General features: G+C 39.8%; 1 protein-coding gene across 1 annotated transcript; it reads right to left on the reverse strand.

Moving 5' to 3' along the window:
* Window positions 1-13825: 13825 nt before the first annotated feature.
* Window positions 13826-14605, reverse strand: LOC136062759 (uncharacterized). Its single transcript, XM_065762260.1, has one exon. The coding sequence runs from the start codon at window positions 14603-14605 to the stop codon at window positions 13826-13828; it is 780 nt and encodes a 259-aa protein (XP_065618332.1).
* Between the last annotated feature and the right edge of the window lie 1800 nt (window positions 14606-16405).

Raw genomic sequence — 16405 nt, forward strand, 5'->3', positions numbered from 1 at the left:
GACCTTGGTTCTGTTTAACACTTAAATAATTGCTGCAATGTATGACATGTAATTACAATAAGTCAAAGTGCAGACAAGACTGTTTTCATTAATAATAATACATTTTTAGGTTGTTTACATTCCATGGATGAAGTACAATTTTTTCATCTAAGTTTTCTAAATATAGGTACCTATTCTTGCCACTGAGGTGAAAAGATATGGTCATTCCCAGTTGGGCCCCAACTTTCCCCAAGATGGGTTCTTGGCACTACTTAAAACTTTTCTTAGCACCAAGTCTCCTGAAGCTAGTGGTTGTTGTTTTACATTAGCATTGTACCCTTGTTTGAGTTTATGATGGTAGTAGGCTAGCTGGATCATTGTCTTTTCTCTTCTCTCTTCGATTAAGTCTAAACTCTCTCTTAGCAATTCGTCGTTGTTGCTCAGAGTAAAAATGTTCGTCCTCAGCGTTGGGAAGCAAGTTTCTACAGGGATGACAACTTCAGCCCCATAAGCCATGGAAAAGGGGGTTTCCCCTGTTGATCGACGTGGTGTAGTCCAATATGTCCACAAGACGTGTGGTAGTTCTTCCACCCATCTTCCCTTCACATCATCCAATCTCTTTTTCAACCCATTAACTATGACCTTGTTAACCGCTTCAGCCTGTCTATTCCCCTGGAGGTAGGCCGGAGTGGAATATCTGTTTGTAATTCCCAAGTCATAGCAGTACCTCCTGGGGGCCTTGCTGTCAAATTGCAGGCTGTTATCCGAGATGAAGGTATGAGGGAGCCCAAATCGAGTAACAATGTTCCTCCAAATGAACTTTTTAGCATCCACGTCCCTGATGTTAGTCAGGGGCTTGGCTTCAACCCATTTGGTGAAATAGTCTGTGCTGACCAAAAGGTATATCTTATTTCCAGCTGCTTTAGGAAAGGGGCCTACAATATCTAAGCCCTATTGAGCAAACGGCCATGGGCTAAAGATAGGATTGAGGACCTCTCTTGGTTGGTGGATGTTCGAAGCAAACCTTTAGCACTGGTCACATTTCTTGACATACTCTTCGGCTTCCTTCCGCATTCCCGGCCACCAGTATCCTTAAGTGATGGCTCTGTGAGACAAATATCTTCCTCCTGTGTGGCTCCCACAAACTCCTTCATGAAATTCCTCGAGCAGTAATTCTGATGCTTCAGGATGTATGTATAGCAAATACGGCCCAGAATAGGAGCACTTGTACAACTTGTGATCCTTGGACTGCTAGAAACGAGGAGCTTTTCTTCGTATTTTCTCTGCCTTTGATTTCTCTTCAGGTAGTGCATCATCCTTAAGGAAATTCACTATAGGATCCATCCAGCTCGGACCCACCCTGGCCTGATGGATCTGGATCATGTTTATCTTGACTCCATTTGCCCTGCACAAGTCCTCAACAAGGATGGTTTGAGGTAAACCCTGGGCCGAGGAGGTGGTAAGAGTGGCCAATGAATCTGCGTGCGTGTTTCCACTCCTAGAGACATGTGACAAGTCGAAGAATTCAAAATCCAATTGCAAGCACCTGACCTGGCTCAGGTACTCTCGCATTCTCACATCCCTGGCCTATAACTCCCCTTTCACCTGGCCCACAATTAATCTTGAGTCCGAGAATACTTCTACTGTCTTTCCGCCCAATTTCCGCACCATGGCCATTCCTTGCAGTAAGGCTTCATATTCGGCTTCATTGTTTGTAGTCGAGAACCCTAATCTCAAGTATTTCTCTATGGTAATCTTCTCAGGAGATATTAGGACAAGCCCCACTTCGGACCCCCTTTGGTTTACTGTGCCATCAACATATACTTTTCAGCATAAGGGCCCTTATGCAGAGATTGTGCCAACCAATTTTCCATCCATGCTTTGTTCCTCTGCTACCATTTCTATTGGTGGTTCGGCAAATTTGGCTATCAAATCAGTGAGGACCTGGCCTTTGACAAAGGTCTGGGGCATGTATTTGATATCAAAAGTTCCTAGGATTGTGCTCAATATGTATTTGATGTCAAAGAGTTCCCAATTTCTTTTATTATTTTATGGGAATTTTTTAAAGATTTTTTTTGGAACTAAAACACTTTAGTTAAGGATTCCAAATATGCTAAAAATATTGGATTATATCTTTAAAAAGAGTTCAATTCAAAATAAATGGAAAATCCAAAAAATTAGGATTCACCAAGGCTGATTGACACTCAGTCCTAAACCTAAGTACCAATTAGGAGGCTCTAAATATTGATCAATACTTGGTAAGGCCAAATTATCTTCATATATCTGTCATATGATATTTGATATAAAAGTTAAATTCTATTTGGTCACTAATTTTTTTTATTAAAATTTATTTATGTGGTAACTTGAGAAACAAATCCAACTTCAATGGAAATTAAAGAGTTTAGTAATGCCTCAATCAAAAGGATTTTTTCGTGACAAGAGACCAAAATAAATATAATAGAAATGGTTAAACTAATGTGGTTAGGATTACAACTAAGGAATTTATTAAACCTTTTTTTTTTTTTTTTGCTTCAAAGGAATTTAATAAACTTACTTGAATCAAAATGAAAAGTACAATACAATAATTAAATACAAATAACAAAGATAAACTACAAGGCAATCGCACTAAGGAAATGACCACAAGGAGATCACTACTACACTAATCCTATTTGTAAATATGCTACAAGAACCACCCTAGGCCTATGATAAAAGAAGAAATGTTGTCTTGAAGTTGAAGTGTTGATTGATGTATTGAGTGTGTGTTATTCATGCAAAACCCTCCTTTTATAAACAAGTATGGACGTAATTTTTCAGCTCATAACTACCCCCATAAATCAAGGGAATTAGGTGGTTGTTTCCGGTTTAGTGATAAGTATCTTAAAGTCTTCTAACTACTTGACAAGTGGCATTCCACGTGATAATTTGCCAAAACATGCGATGTGTCCTACCAAACCAATACATTGCATTGTTGTCAACTTATATCTGCAGTTCCCATAAAAAAAAAAAAACTTATATCTGCAGTCATCATCTCTAAGTATTAAAAATGATTTGCCAAGAGTTTAATTGGCACTTTTTAATGTTTTCAATAAAGACATTCAATATTGAAATTTCCCCTCTTCTATTGTAACTATCTAGTTTTGTTTTTTTGTTTTTTTTTTGTTTTTTTTTGTTTTTTTTTGTTTTTTTTTTTTTAAAGCACCTTTATGCCAACTATATGCTCTTACTAGTATTATTATTTTTGGAGTGTAAAGTACAAACATATAATTTAAGCACCTCTTTCATATTAGTTTCAAATTAATTTATATATTTAAAACAAAGGAGGAAAAGGTATAAATAGCCTAAAAAATTCACTAATTGAGATATTTTTGGGTATATTTTTCATGTTTATATTTGAATAAAAAATAACATATATTATCATTTAACGTTTATATTTATGTATATAATTTTTTTAGTTGAATGTTAACGCTTTCAATTATTTTTAAAATTATATATATGAAAATAAACATTAGGTTAGAATATTAGGCTATTTATAAAAATAAAATAAAATAAATAAATTATATTTCAATACACACAATGAATGTTTTATTTTGATTTTTTGAGATCAAAGTTTTTGAGTAGGCTCTAAACTAGTTTTAAAATTTTGAAGATAATCCAACTTCATCTTAGTGTGTTGCTTTCTTACTTGTACTTTTGTTGATAGTGGTTTAGAGTTAGACATAAGGGCAAAAATGTTTTCTTTATGGTGTATTGAAACATCAAAAATTGATAATATATTTGTGTTTATCTCAAAAGTTGAGAATATCTTGGCTGTTATGTCTTGAAAGAAAGGTTTTTCACTGGTTGATAATCCCTAAAACAGTAATTCCTATGCGCAATATGACTTAGCAGAGAGGCACAAGTATAACAATCTCTAAAGAAAAATATACACTCCATTAATAATATCATTCCTGCAGGATATCAGGCTTACTCCAACATAATTATGTAGACAAAATTACGTAAGCATTGTTTTACCAATGGTAAAATGTAAAAACACAAAATCTTACAAAGCTGCGAATACACAAAAATAAATATCAAGGAAATTAATAGCAAGAGGAACACCAGAATTATGTCTAAGTTTTCTTAAGATACTATATTTAGAACTTAAAGACACTAGAAATTAAGCATCTCTCACATATATAGTTAAAAATGGATTCGCATATTTAAAAAAAAAAAATATATATATATATATAGGAAGAGGTATAAACATTAAACAACCTAATCAATTCAGATTTTGATATTTGGGCTTTCATATTTTTCTATTCTTATATTTAAATAGAGAATAAATTATGTTGTGGGCTTAAAATAAAAACATATATTCTCCTTTTTTTTATGTGTATATTATTAAAAAAAACATATATAATTATGCTTTATGTATATGTTTATGAGTATGTTTATTATGTTTTGTATAAAATAATAATTCTTAATTTTATATATTAGTAATGTTCTGTATTTCTAAATTACGTATGAAAAATAAATGGTAAATTTGAATTAATTAGTTTATTTATGAAAATAAAAATTACAAAATATATATCTATATATATATATATATTTAGAAAATTTAAGCACACCCATAGTGGTTTGTTGTGAGTATTGTCGATATCGTATTTTGTTTGACTCTAAATTTTTGTGTAAACTTCAGTCTTAAATTAAAGGATTTTGTGGATTTAATATTTAAACCTCATATTTTGCTAATTTCAATCAATTTTATGGAGTTAACCACAGTTTGAATGAGTCTAAATTAAAATCTGACTATTGGATCGGGTTAATTTTGGTTTTATATTAAAGAATATGAAATTCACTTCAAACTAACTATTCATTGAAAATTTTGGGTGTAGGGTTAGGATTTGTGGCCCATGCCCAAAACAATAAATTTGTAGAGTGTGGATGATAGAGCTAGGTTGATTATGGAGCTCACAACGATTGATCACAACATCTAAGTATAAACCAGCATAAAAATACACGTAAAGATCAAATAAGCTGAAGTCCGAAGAGACTTATGATAAATTGAATACTGGTTACAATTCTTAGGGCTACAGTAAAACCTTTCTTTTTTCTCCCCCTTCTTATTAGGAGCCCTTCTTCTTTATATAGCATCCTCCCTCATCATCCCCATCGTCCACTTGTTCTTCATTTAGGTCCCTACTTGAGTACATGTCATGTCATGTATCTTCTTCAGCTTTTTGTGAGTGGCGGTAGTTGAGGTTATACTGTTCAGGGGTCTTCTCCACATAAATGCGGCCAGAAAAGTTGCTGCAGTGCATTTAATACGGTGGTGGCAGCTTTTCCTTTTAGATATTTCTTCATCCTTCTTATCTCCAGGCATGTCCCAAGCTTATCTAGACTGCTGAAGTCATTAGTAAACTCATTCGAACCCCCTAGATATTTATATGACCAAGAATCTTTATATCCGAGGAGAATGATCTCTTCGGAACACTAATGCTCTCTTCAGACGGATCTTCTTTGCTCCCCAAATATCCTTCTTTCGTGCGAAGTACCCCTTAACAATTTTAGCCTTTTTGGACATACAATAACCTTCACATTGGGCTTTAGGCCCCCTACGTATGGTTGAACTTTTCCCCCCACAATAGCCCCTCAAAATTTTAATTTTTCCCTTGCATTCGAAGAGAAAAAATAAGATTTTGATTTGCTACAAAATAAAAATAAAAAATGCAAAAATATCTTAGTTCACACGAGTAGGAGCATGGATTTGCGCACTTCATAATTGTTGCTGCCGTTTCAAGGTTTCCAAAGCGCTATTAATTACTCCAGACGGCGTTCTGTCTTTGCCATCTAACGATGGACTAATGATCCAATGGACGTGATCCTTCCTTGGAATTTGGGCAGGATAACTCCTTCTCCTTCGCTTGTCTCTATATAAAGCCTTAGAGGAGGTCTTTCCTCCTTTACTTTACACATTTTCAGACTTTCCAGCGAACAGAGGCATTCATATCGACCAAACTCTGCAATCATCAAATCCAAAATCTACAAGCATCTCCACGAGTTCAGATATCATTTTTTCGATCCAGTTCATGTAAGTCTTCATATATTCGTCTTTAATCTTCTCCTTGGACACCTTTTTTGACCTTCGAGTAGTCGCCCCCTAGTCACTGCGTTTAAAGTTCCTCCTTTCTCGTTTGTTTAAGATGGGTAGATACCAGTATCTGGTGGACAGTCTCGCTCAGATGGAGAAGTTTAGGGCCACATACCGCATACCTGAAGATGTGGGTTTGAGATATAATCCTCCAGAAAAAGTCCTAACAGATCGGAAAGTGGGTGAAGTGATAATCCCCATCATTGCATTCCTGGAAGGAGGAATAACAATTCCTATGGGCCCCATCACCACTAACTATCTTCGAAACCATAGGCTTAGCCCCGAGCAGAAAGGAGGGGGGTATTATTTGAAATCCCGATCCGACACTGTTAGGCTCGTCTCCTGCCTTCCCAAGTCTAACAAGGGGATGAAAGACGATTATCTGATCGTCTTGGGCGCCTGGTATGATGGTCTTCACTGCCCAACCACACCAAGAGAGCTAGGTGGGGGCATCTTAGATTTAGGCTTGCTAACATTAGATTTAAGATTGACCTTTCTTTGCAACTTAGTCTTCTCGGTCTTGCTGTTGTCAAGTTTCTGACTAAATTTTGTTGTGATGTTGACAGATAAAAGCCACGTTTCTCCTTGGCTGAGCCTTACCAACACCGCCGCACTCAACTACTTGTTACGATCAGAGATTTTTGTGAGTGAAGACGAGCAACTCCGATCGGTTCCCCTCATTCTCTGTTACATGCCCAAATCGTCCGATTTGCAGCCGATCGGAAACGCGATAGGATAAGGAGACTATCGCCTCAACCGAATCGACGTTGGTTGGAAGGATTTTTTGGCTCCATTCGATTTTCCTCCGGTGCCACATCCAAACCCACAGGGTGTACCACTGCTCGTCCAGCCGGTTCAACAAGTCCCCCTTAAACCGATGGTTGTAGGTGAAAGGGTTGGCTCCTCGTCCTCTTCACTAGAGGAGCAAATAGACAAGTTTAAGTTCAAAGGGGAAGCTTCAGGAGGGGTTCAAGTGATACCATCCTCAGACTCCGAGGAGGAAATTGATAGGCAATCCAGTGTCTATCCTCCCATTCTGATAACTGCTCTTTTGGAAGACTCTTCGGAAGAGGAAAACATGTCAGACTTGAAGGCATTAATGAGGAACATGGGCAAGAAGGCCGAGCCGAAAGGCACTGGTACTTCCCAACCTGTGGTGAGTCTGCCTCCACCACCACCTCAGGTTCTTGATCTCGGCTTAAAGCCCTTGCCGGACCTGAAGAAGAAGAGGCAACTCCTTGAAACTGAGGAGAGGGAGGTGGTGGTGCCACCAAAAGCAACCAAGCAACAGAAGGTGGCGAAAGACCACCGGAGTAAGAGAGCCTCATCTACTGAGAGCCAAGATGAGCCTCCTGTTGCTGATGTGCGCTGAGGGCCACGCACATGGTCTCCCAAGTTAGAGTTGGATGGCACTCCTATTTCTTGGGATACTTCCCTCAGAAACTATGATGAGGGAAGAGCAGGACTAGTAGCTGACGCTTTGGAGCAACCATTGCTCCTTCCCCAAGACATGGATTCATACAGGCGCTTTAGCCAGTATGAACTCTTCATGTCCTTGAAGAGGGATTTGGCCATGGTAAGTGAGTTAATCCAGTTCTTCAGTTTGGCATGTTAATTTTTCTTTTGTTTTATGCTAACTCTTTCACTTTATTATGCAAATTACCCAGCAAGTCTTTGTGGCCGAAGAGTGGAATAAAAAGGCATACGTCGAAGCCCAAGCAGAGGCCCACTCTCAGTCTGAGGCAGAGAAATCTTTGGGCAGCTTGAAAGAGGAGTTTTTTCAACTCTCCAAGCAGCTCAAAGAGGTAACTAATGAAAAGAATAGTCTTAATGCTGGCCTGCAGAATGCTGAGAGCCAGGCCGAAGCCCAATGCAAGCTGCTACATAAGACTCAAACCAATTTGGCAGCTGAGAAAGCGCTTGTGAAGGAACTTCGCGCTGAACTCCAAAAGGCCAGGGAGACTGCCAAGCTGGCTCAGAAGAATGCTCAGCTGGCCAAGGAGGTGACTGAGGCTGTAAAGAAAGCAGCATACCAGCTGGGGGTAGAGGAGACTGAAAAAGGCCTCACTGAGCAGTTTGCCATGGTCAGCCGAGACTACTGCGATATAATGTGGGGCAAGGCACTGGATGTTGCTGGGGTGCCTGCGGACTCAGAACTGAGGCTGCCTGGGAGCATATATTACGACCCTGACATCCGAGAGCTCCCAGGGTCTGATCCCCACCCTCCAACACAACTCCAGGAGGCCTCGGAGCAACCCTTGGTCAGTCAAGTTCCTCAAATCATCCTCAAGGCCTTCAAGGAGTCTGGTTAGCTTGCTGATCAGAGCAAGCCAGCTGAGGCATCCAAGGATAAGGATGAGGGCTTGGGAAAGAAGAAAACCCCTCCAACCCCTAAGGACCAAGCCCCAGAAATTGCTATGACTCAGTCTAGCCAGGCTGCCGACCCCTTGGTTCCTCAAGCAAAGACTTAGATACTTAGGTTTTTATTTTTTTTTTTATTTTTTTTTTTTTTACTTGTACTTGTTTTTCTTTTATGCAAGGGATTGTAAACTATTTTCGTTGATCAATGAAACAGTTTTCCTTTTACTTCTGGTGTCTTCATTGCATATCTTATGACTTACTTTTACTACAAACAACTGTACTTTGTAATTATGGTAACATAGGTAAACATAACCACCATATCATGCTGACAATGTACATAATCAAAATTGGTACTGAAAATAGTAGTTTATACAAGAATTACTACTAAGTAATGAATGCAACGAGTGATATAAAAGCTTCATAGGTTTTTTCAAACATGCTGGGAGAAAGTTATCATAAGTTAGGGTTAATTTAAATACATTTAAGAATTTCAGGCATGACTTATTTTAAAGTTAAACTTCAATAATACTAACTGTACAGAGATGTTGACTAACCCAAATCATCTGGTCTAAGGACTACAGACATGATTAGATTTAAGTTTTAACACTTAGAGAACCATTAAGGAGTGTTAACTAACCCAAATCGTCTGGTCCGAGGACTACAGGTATGACTAGATTTAAGTTTAAACACTTATAGAACCGTTAAGGAGTGTTAACTAATCCAAATCATCTGGTCCGAGGATTATAGGTATGACTGGATTTAAGTTTAAACACTTATAGAACCATTAAGGAGTGTTAACTAATCCAAATCATCTGGTCTGAGGACTACAGGCATGACCAAATTTAAGTTTAAACACTTATAGAACCGTTAAGAAGTGTTAACTAATCCAAATCATCTGGTCCGAGGATTACAGGCATAATCGGATTTAAGTTTAAACACTTATAGAACCGTTAAGGATGACGAATTGTCATAGTGATTAAAGAGAAGATTCGATTAATAATAGTACCTTTTGAGGTTATTTACATTCCAAGGGCGCGGTATCACATAACTATCTAGATCCTCTAGGAAATATGCCCCAATTCCAGCCCCTGAAGTGATACAATATGACCTTTTCCAATTGGGTCCTAGCTTCCCCCAGGCTGGGTTTTTTGCAGTGCCCACAACTTTCCTGAGTACCAAATCACCAGGTTCTAGAGGTCTTAGCTTTACGTTGGCATCACAGCCTTGCCTGAGCTTTTCTTGGTAATGTGACAATCGAACCATTGCATTTTCTCTCATTTCCTCAATCAAATCCAAACTCCTTTCTAGCAGCTCATTGTTGTCGGTCGGACTGAATGAACTAGTTTTCAGAGTTGGGAACCCAGTTTTCAGAGGGATGACAGCTTCAGCCCTATAAGTCATCGAGAAAGGGGTTTCTCCAGTAGATCTGCGAGACGTAGTTCTGTAAGCCTAAAGTATGTATGGCAACTCTTCCACCCACTTGCCCTTCGCATCGTCTAGTCTCTTCTTTAATCCATTAACTATGACTTTGTTAACTGCTTATGTTTGTCTATTCCCCTAGGGATAGGTAGGGGTGGAGTATCTGTTTGTGATTCCCAATTCGCTACAATAATTCTGAAATACTTTACTGTCGAACTGTAGGCCATTGTCCGAGATGAGAGTATGAGGAACTCCGAAACGAGTACTAATATTCTTCCATACAAATCTATGCACATCTATGTCTCGGATGTTGGCTAGAGGTTCAACTTCAACCCATTTGGTGAAATAGTCTGTGTCGACTACAAGGTACTTCCTGTTTCCTGCGGCTTTTGGGAATGGACCCACTATATCTAAGCCCCATTGAGCAAACAGCCATGGACTAGATAATGGGTTGAGGACTCTACCTGGTTGGTCGTTAACATTGATCGCACTTCTTAACATACTCATGGGCTTCTTTTTGCATGTTCGGCCACCAATAACCTTGAGTAATGGCTCGGTGAGCTAAAGACCTACCTCCGGTGTGACTCCCACAAATTCCTTCATGCAATTCCTCTAGTAGCAACTCAGCTGCTTCAGGATGCATACATAACAGGTACGGTCCTGAATAGGAGCGTTTGTATAATTTCTAGTCCTCAGATAGCCGGAATCTGGTTGCCTTCCTCCGAATTTTGTCAGCTTCCACCTTTCTTTAGGCAGAATATCTTCTTTCAAGAATTTGACTATAGGATCCATCCAGCCAAGCCCGATTCTGATTTGGTGAACTTGGATTACATCTCTTCTTGCCTCGGTAGGCCCATGCAAGTCCTTGACGAGGATGACTCTCGGCAAATTTTGCGTCGAAGAGGTAGCGAGTGTGGCCAGAGAATCAGCATGTGTGTTACCGCTTTTGGGGATATACAGCAAGCTAAAAAATTCAAATTCCGACTGTAGACGTTTAACTCGGTTCAGGTATCCCTGCATTCTTTCATCCTTCGCCTCAAACTCACGTTGTACTTGACCCATGACTAACCTTGAGTCTGAGAACAACTCCACTGCCTTTCTTCCTATTCTTTGGACCATAGACATTCTCATCAATAGGGCTTTGTACTCCGCCTCATTATTTGTTGTCAAGAAATCTAGCCTTAACGATTTTTCAATGATGATTCTCTCGGGGGATATCAGCACTAACCCCACTCCAGAACCTTTCTGGTTCGCTGCGCCGTCCATATACACTTCTCAATGGAAGGGGCCTTGTTGAGAAATCATGCCAACTGATTTTCCATCCATGTCCTTCTTTGCTGTTACTTCTTCTAAACTAGGTTTCGTGAACTCGGCCACCAGATCTGCAAGGATCTGCCCCTTGACTGAAGTGTGAGGCATGTATTTGATATCGAAAGCCCTCAGGATAGTGCCCCACTTAGCTATTCTTCCTGTGTAGTCAGCACTTCGAAGTATAGATTTAAGCGGGAGTTGTGTAAGCACGACGACCGTATGTGCTTGGAAGTAATGAGGCAACTTTCGCGTTCCGAGTACTACTGCCAAGATAGCTTTCTCCAGCAGTAAGTACCTGATCTCAGCCTCATGTAAAGATTTACTCACATAGCAAACTAGCCTTTGCACGCCTTGATCCACTCGTATCAGTACTAGACTTACGGCATAGGGTACCACGGCAATGTAGGCAAACAGGACTTCATCTGGTTCAGGACGGGACATGATTGGTGGCCGAGCCAAGTAGTCTTTGAGTTGTTGAAAGGCCAAAGCACATTCTTTAGTCCATTCGAACTCTTTCCACTTGTTAATCATTGAGAAGAAAGGTTTACACCTATCTACAGACTGAGAGATGAATTGGTTCAGGGCAGCTGTCATCCCTGTTAACTTCTGAACCTCTTTTGGATTTCGAGGAGGCTGTAGATTTTGAATAGCTTTTATCTGATCGGGGTTAACCTCAATTCCCCTGTGCGTCACCATGTACCCCAAGAATTTGCCCGACCCTACACCAAATGAACATTTGGAAGCGTTAAGACGTAGCTTATGCCTTCTTAGGATTTCAAAAGTGTTAACAAGGTCCTTCACATGCTCGAAAATGACTTTGCTTTTCACCACCATGTCCTCTATATAAACCTCAATACTTTTGCCTCGCTGTGACTTAAACATCTTGTCATCATTCTTTGGTAAGTAGAGCCTGCATTTTTCAGACCGAATGACATCACTTTATAATGGTAATTACCAATAGGGATAACAAAAGCGGTCTTTTCCTGGTCATCTGGGGCTAACGGTATTTGATGGTAATCTTGGAAAGCATCCAAGAAACTCATCCAAGGATGGCCGACAGTGGCATCTACTAGCTGATCAATTTTCGGCATAGGGAAAGGGTCCTTAGGACAAGCCTTATTTAAGTCGGTGAAATCTACATAGACTAGCCATTTCCCGCTCTTCTTCTTCACCACTACAGTATTTGCTAATCATTCGGGGTAAAAAACTTCTTTAATAGCTCCAGTCTGTTTGAGTTTCATTGCCTCTTCTTTGACTACATCTGCATGTTCTTTAGATGGGTGTTGAGGAGGCTGCTTCTTGGGGACAATCAGTGGGTTGACCCTCAGATGGTGGCAAATGAATTTCGGATCCATTCCTGGGGTTTCGTAAGCATTCTAGGCAAATACATCAAGATTTCTCTTAAGGAACTCAATTAGCTCTTTTTTTTTCTGTTTAAGTCATCTGAGATCCGACTTGAAAGAACCTTTTAGGATTGTCCCCAATTAGAACTTTTACTAAATCCTCACATCTAACGCCTTCATCTAGATCTTCGACGGGCGATACCCGACTTTTTAACTACTATAAGTCTCCCTTGGCCTTGGCCGAGGATTCGATTTCGGGCTTGTGCTGGATGGCAGCCACCAAGCATTGTCTAGCTGAGGATTGATCTCTACGGATTTCACAAACTCGCCCTTCGGATGGATATTTAACTTTTTGATGCAAAGTAGAGGAAACAGCCCCTAGCATATGTAGCCAAGGTCTGGCTACAATTGCCGTATAAGGGGAATACACATCTACGACAATGAAGTCCACTTCCATTACTTCCGAGCTAGTTTGTATAGGCAGTCGTATCTGGCCCTTTGGGATGACGATTTTTCCCTCGAAGCTAACCAAGGGCGAATAGTATGGTATTAAGTCATCAGGTTTTAGGGTCAGCCCCCTATAAAGGTCAGGGTACATTATCTCTACTGCGCTACCCTGGTCCACCATTACCTTTTTCACATCATATCCTCCAATTTTGATGGTGACTACCAGAGCATCATCATGAGGTTGGATGGTTCCAATCTTATCTTTGTCTGAAAAGCTTAAAACCGGTTGGATAATCGGTCTAGCTCTCCTCAGATCTCTGCCAAAGTCCCCCGCTGGTAACCGAGCTACTGACATAACCTTGGATGGTCAGGACCCTGTTCTTCCTGGTGCTGCGAAGATGACGTTAATAGTTCCTAATGAAGGCTTCGAAGAATCATTCCTCTTGGGCTAGAAATTCATCTGACCTCTTCGGCCACTGGAGTGATGCAAGAGGTGCCTCAATTTACCTTCGCGGACTAGTTGGTCCAAATGATTCCACAGACTTCTGCAATCTTCAGTGGTATGCCCATGGTCTTGGTGGTATTGGTAATAGAGATTGTGATTGCGCCTCTCAGGATTCCCCACCATCTTACTCGGTCACTTAAAAAATGGTTCATTCTTGATCTTTTCTAAAACTTGGTGGACTGGTTCCTTGAACACAGTATTGACTGCTTGAGCATTTGCTGATCCCGACTGCCTAACAAAATCTCTCCGTGGCTTTTTGTTATTGAAACGGTCTGACCTGAAGTCCCTCCTCTCCTGGGGGATAACCTTGTCCTTACCCTTCCCTTGTTGCTAATCTTCTTCAACTCTTTTATATTTTTCAATACGGTCCATGAGTTGACGCATGTTCGTAACAGGTTTACCAGACAATGACGTCCTTAAACCGTGGTCAGTAGAGAGGCCGAGCTTGAACGTGTCGAGGGCCATTGCATCAAAGTTGCCCTCTATATCATTAAATATCTCCCAATACCTATCCGAGTACGCCTTCAGGGTCTCACCCTCCTGCATGCTCAAGGATAGCAGAGAAGACAAGGGCCTGGCCACTCTTCGGCATGTGACAAAACGTGAACCAAATACTTGAGTGAGCTCTTTGTAGGAATTGATGGAATCTGTTTTCAGGCTGTCGAACCACCTCATTGCAACCGGTCTAAGACTGGAGGGGAAGACCTTACACATCAGAGTTTCGTCTCTAGAGTAGACAGCCATCCTTTGATTAAAGTGGCTCACATGCTCTACAAGGCCCGTTTTACCATTATAAATGGTAAAGGTTGGTTGATTAAAATGCCGAGGAAATCTCGCCCTTTCGATCCTGTGCGTGAAGGGTGACCTAGAGATTTGATTCAAAGTTTTGCTCATAGCATCGTTTCCTACCCCTCCACGTGATGGGCTCTGAGGTTGCCTCTTGCGACGGTGCTCCTCTTCGTATGAAAAGGATTCACTGATTGGTGTCTGAGATCTCTGCTCGTAAGTGACATCTTGCTCGTCACCCCAATCCTCATTAGAATGCAAAGAAATACGTTTTCTTTTTGCATGGCGCAACTCCCTCTTTAGCCTCTCAATTTCCAGTTGCATGTTGTTCTTCTCTGCATGAGACACGTGACTTCCTCTATGCGGTTGACTTCGCTCAGGGTGCGTAGTATGCACGCTACCTTCACGATCTTATCTCTGCTCCAAATTGAGAAAAGGGATTCTGCTGGTTGTTGCCCTGGTTTAGCCATTATCAACTGTTGCTTCCACTTCTACTCAAGTTCTTCCCACAGACGGCGCCAATTGTAGGGTTAGGATTTGTGGCCCGAGCCCAAAACAATAGATTTGTAGAGTGTGGATGATAGAGCTAGGTTGACTGTGGAGCTCACAACGATTGATCACAACATCCAAGTATAAACCAGCATAAAAATACACATAAAGATCAAATAAGCTAAAGTCCGAAGAGACTTATGATAAATTGAATACTGGTTACAATTCTTAGGGCTATAGTAAAACCTTTCTTTTTTCTCCCCCTTCTTATTAGGAGCCATTCTTCTTTATATAGCATCATCTTCCATCATCCCCATCGTCCACTTGTTCTTCATTTAGGTCCCTACTTAAGTGCATGTCATATCATGTATCTTCTTCATTTTTTTATGAGTGGCGGTAGTTGAGGTTATACTGTTCAGAGGTCTTCTCCACATAAATGCGGTTAGAAAAGTTGCTGCAGTGCATTTAATATGGTGGTGACAACTTTTCCTTTTAGATATTTCTCCATCATTCTTATCTCCAGGCGTGTCCCAAGCTTATCTAGACTGCTGAAGTCATTAGTAAACTCATTCGAACCCCTCAGATATTTATATGATCAAGAATCTTTACATCCGAGGAGAATGATCTCTTCGGAACACTGATGCTCTCTTCGGACGAATCTTCTTCGCTCCCCAAATATCCTTCTTTCGTGCGAAGTACCCCTCAACAATTTTAGCATTTTCGGATATACAATAACCTTCACATTGGGCTTTAAGCCCCCTACGTATGGTTGGGCTTTTCCCCCCACATTGGGTTTGAAATTTTAAATCATCATAAGGTTAATAATGATAATGAAAATCAGGAGCCATAAAGTTGTTATGCAATGGTGTGGAGGAGTAATTTGGCTTGGGAAAGATTGAATCTTGAGTGCAAAGAGTGGTTGGAAACTGCTCTCCAAGCTGTGAGACTTTTGTATAATAATAAGTGCTTAAGTGGAATCAAGGTAATCTGGAGTGCAATTTTTTATGGAAAAGGTTTGGAAAATATGTAGAGGCAAGCTTTAGTTATGGAATAGCAATATTTTAATATTTTGGAGCTCAAAATAGGTGGGAAACAAAAGAATATCATATATGATTTAGGAACAAGTACGTTACCGTTAGGACTTAGGAAGCATTGTCTCGAGAGAATAAATCCAATTGTAGGCCATAGAGCATTGTTGTATTTTCTTGTTCCATGTTTTATAAAAGTTTAAAAATGGTAGAAACATGTGTAGTATGCCTTTGTTTCATTTTATAAAAAAGAAACTATATGGTTATTTTTTTTCAAAATATGTATTTTTTTGTTTCATATTATAGATACTGATTTTCATTCATTTTAACTAATTTTAACATTGAATATGGTGAAGATATTTAACAATTGTTAATGATCGATGCATTACATAAGTTAGTGAATAATATTTATAAGTTAATAAAAGTAAAATAAAAAATCGTGCGAAGCATCAGTTAAAAACTAGTATTAATTTAATATTGGTCTTCTAAATTTCTTCTAAAAGTCTCATCGCTTGGAAGACCATTTAGTTGTTCCCTTTTATTTAAAGGCATATCCGGATTTAGTTGAATTGCGTTCATTGTAACATAATGCACTAATTTTTAATCA

This window comes from Quercus suber, unplaced genomic scaffold (genome assembly GCF_002906115.3).
Source record: "Quercus suber isolate HL8 unplaced genomic scaffold, Cork oak 2.0 scaffold_450, whole genome shotgun sequence".
Lineage (NCBI taxonomy): Eukaryota > Viridiplantae > Streptophyta > Magnoliopsida > Fagales > Fagaceae > Quercus > Quercus suber.

Bases quoted from the DNA above. Each gene is read 5' to 3' on its own strand.
- LOC136062759 (XM_065762260.1), bottom strand. From the start codon at position 14,605: ATGCAACTGGAAATTGAGAGGCTAAAGAGGGAGTTGCGCCATGCAAAA.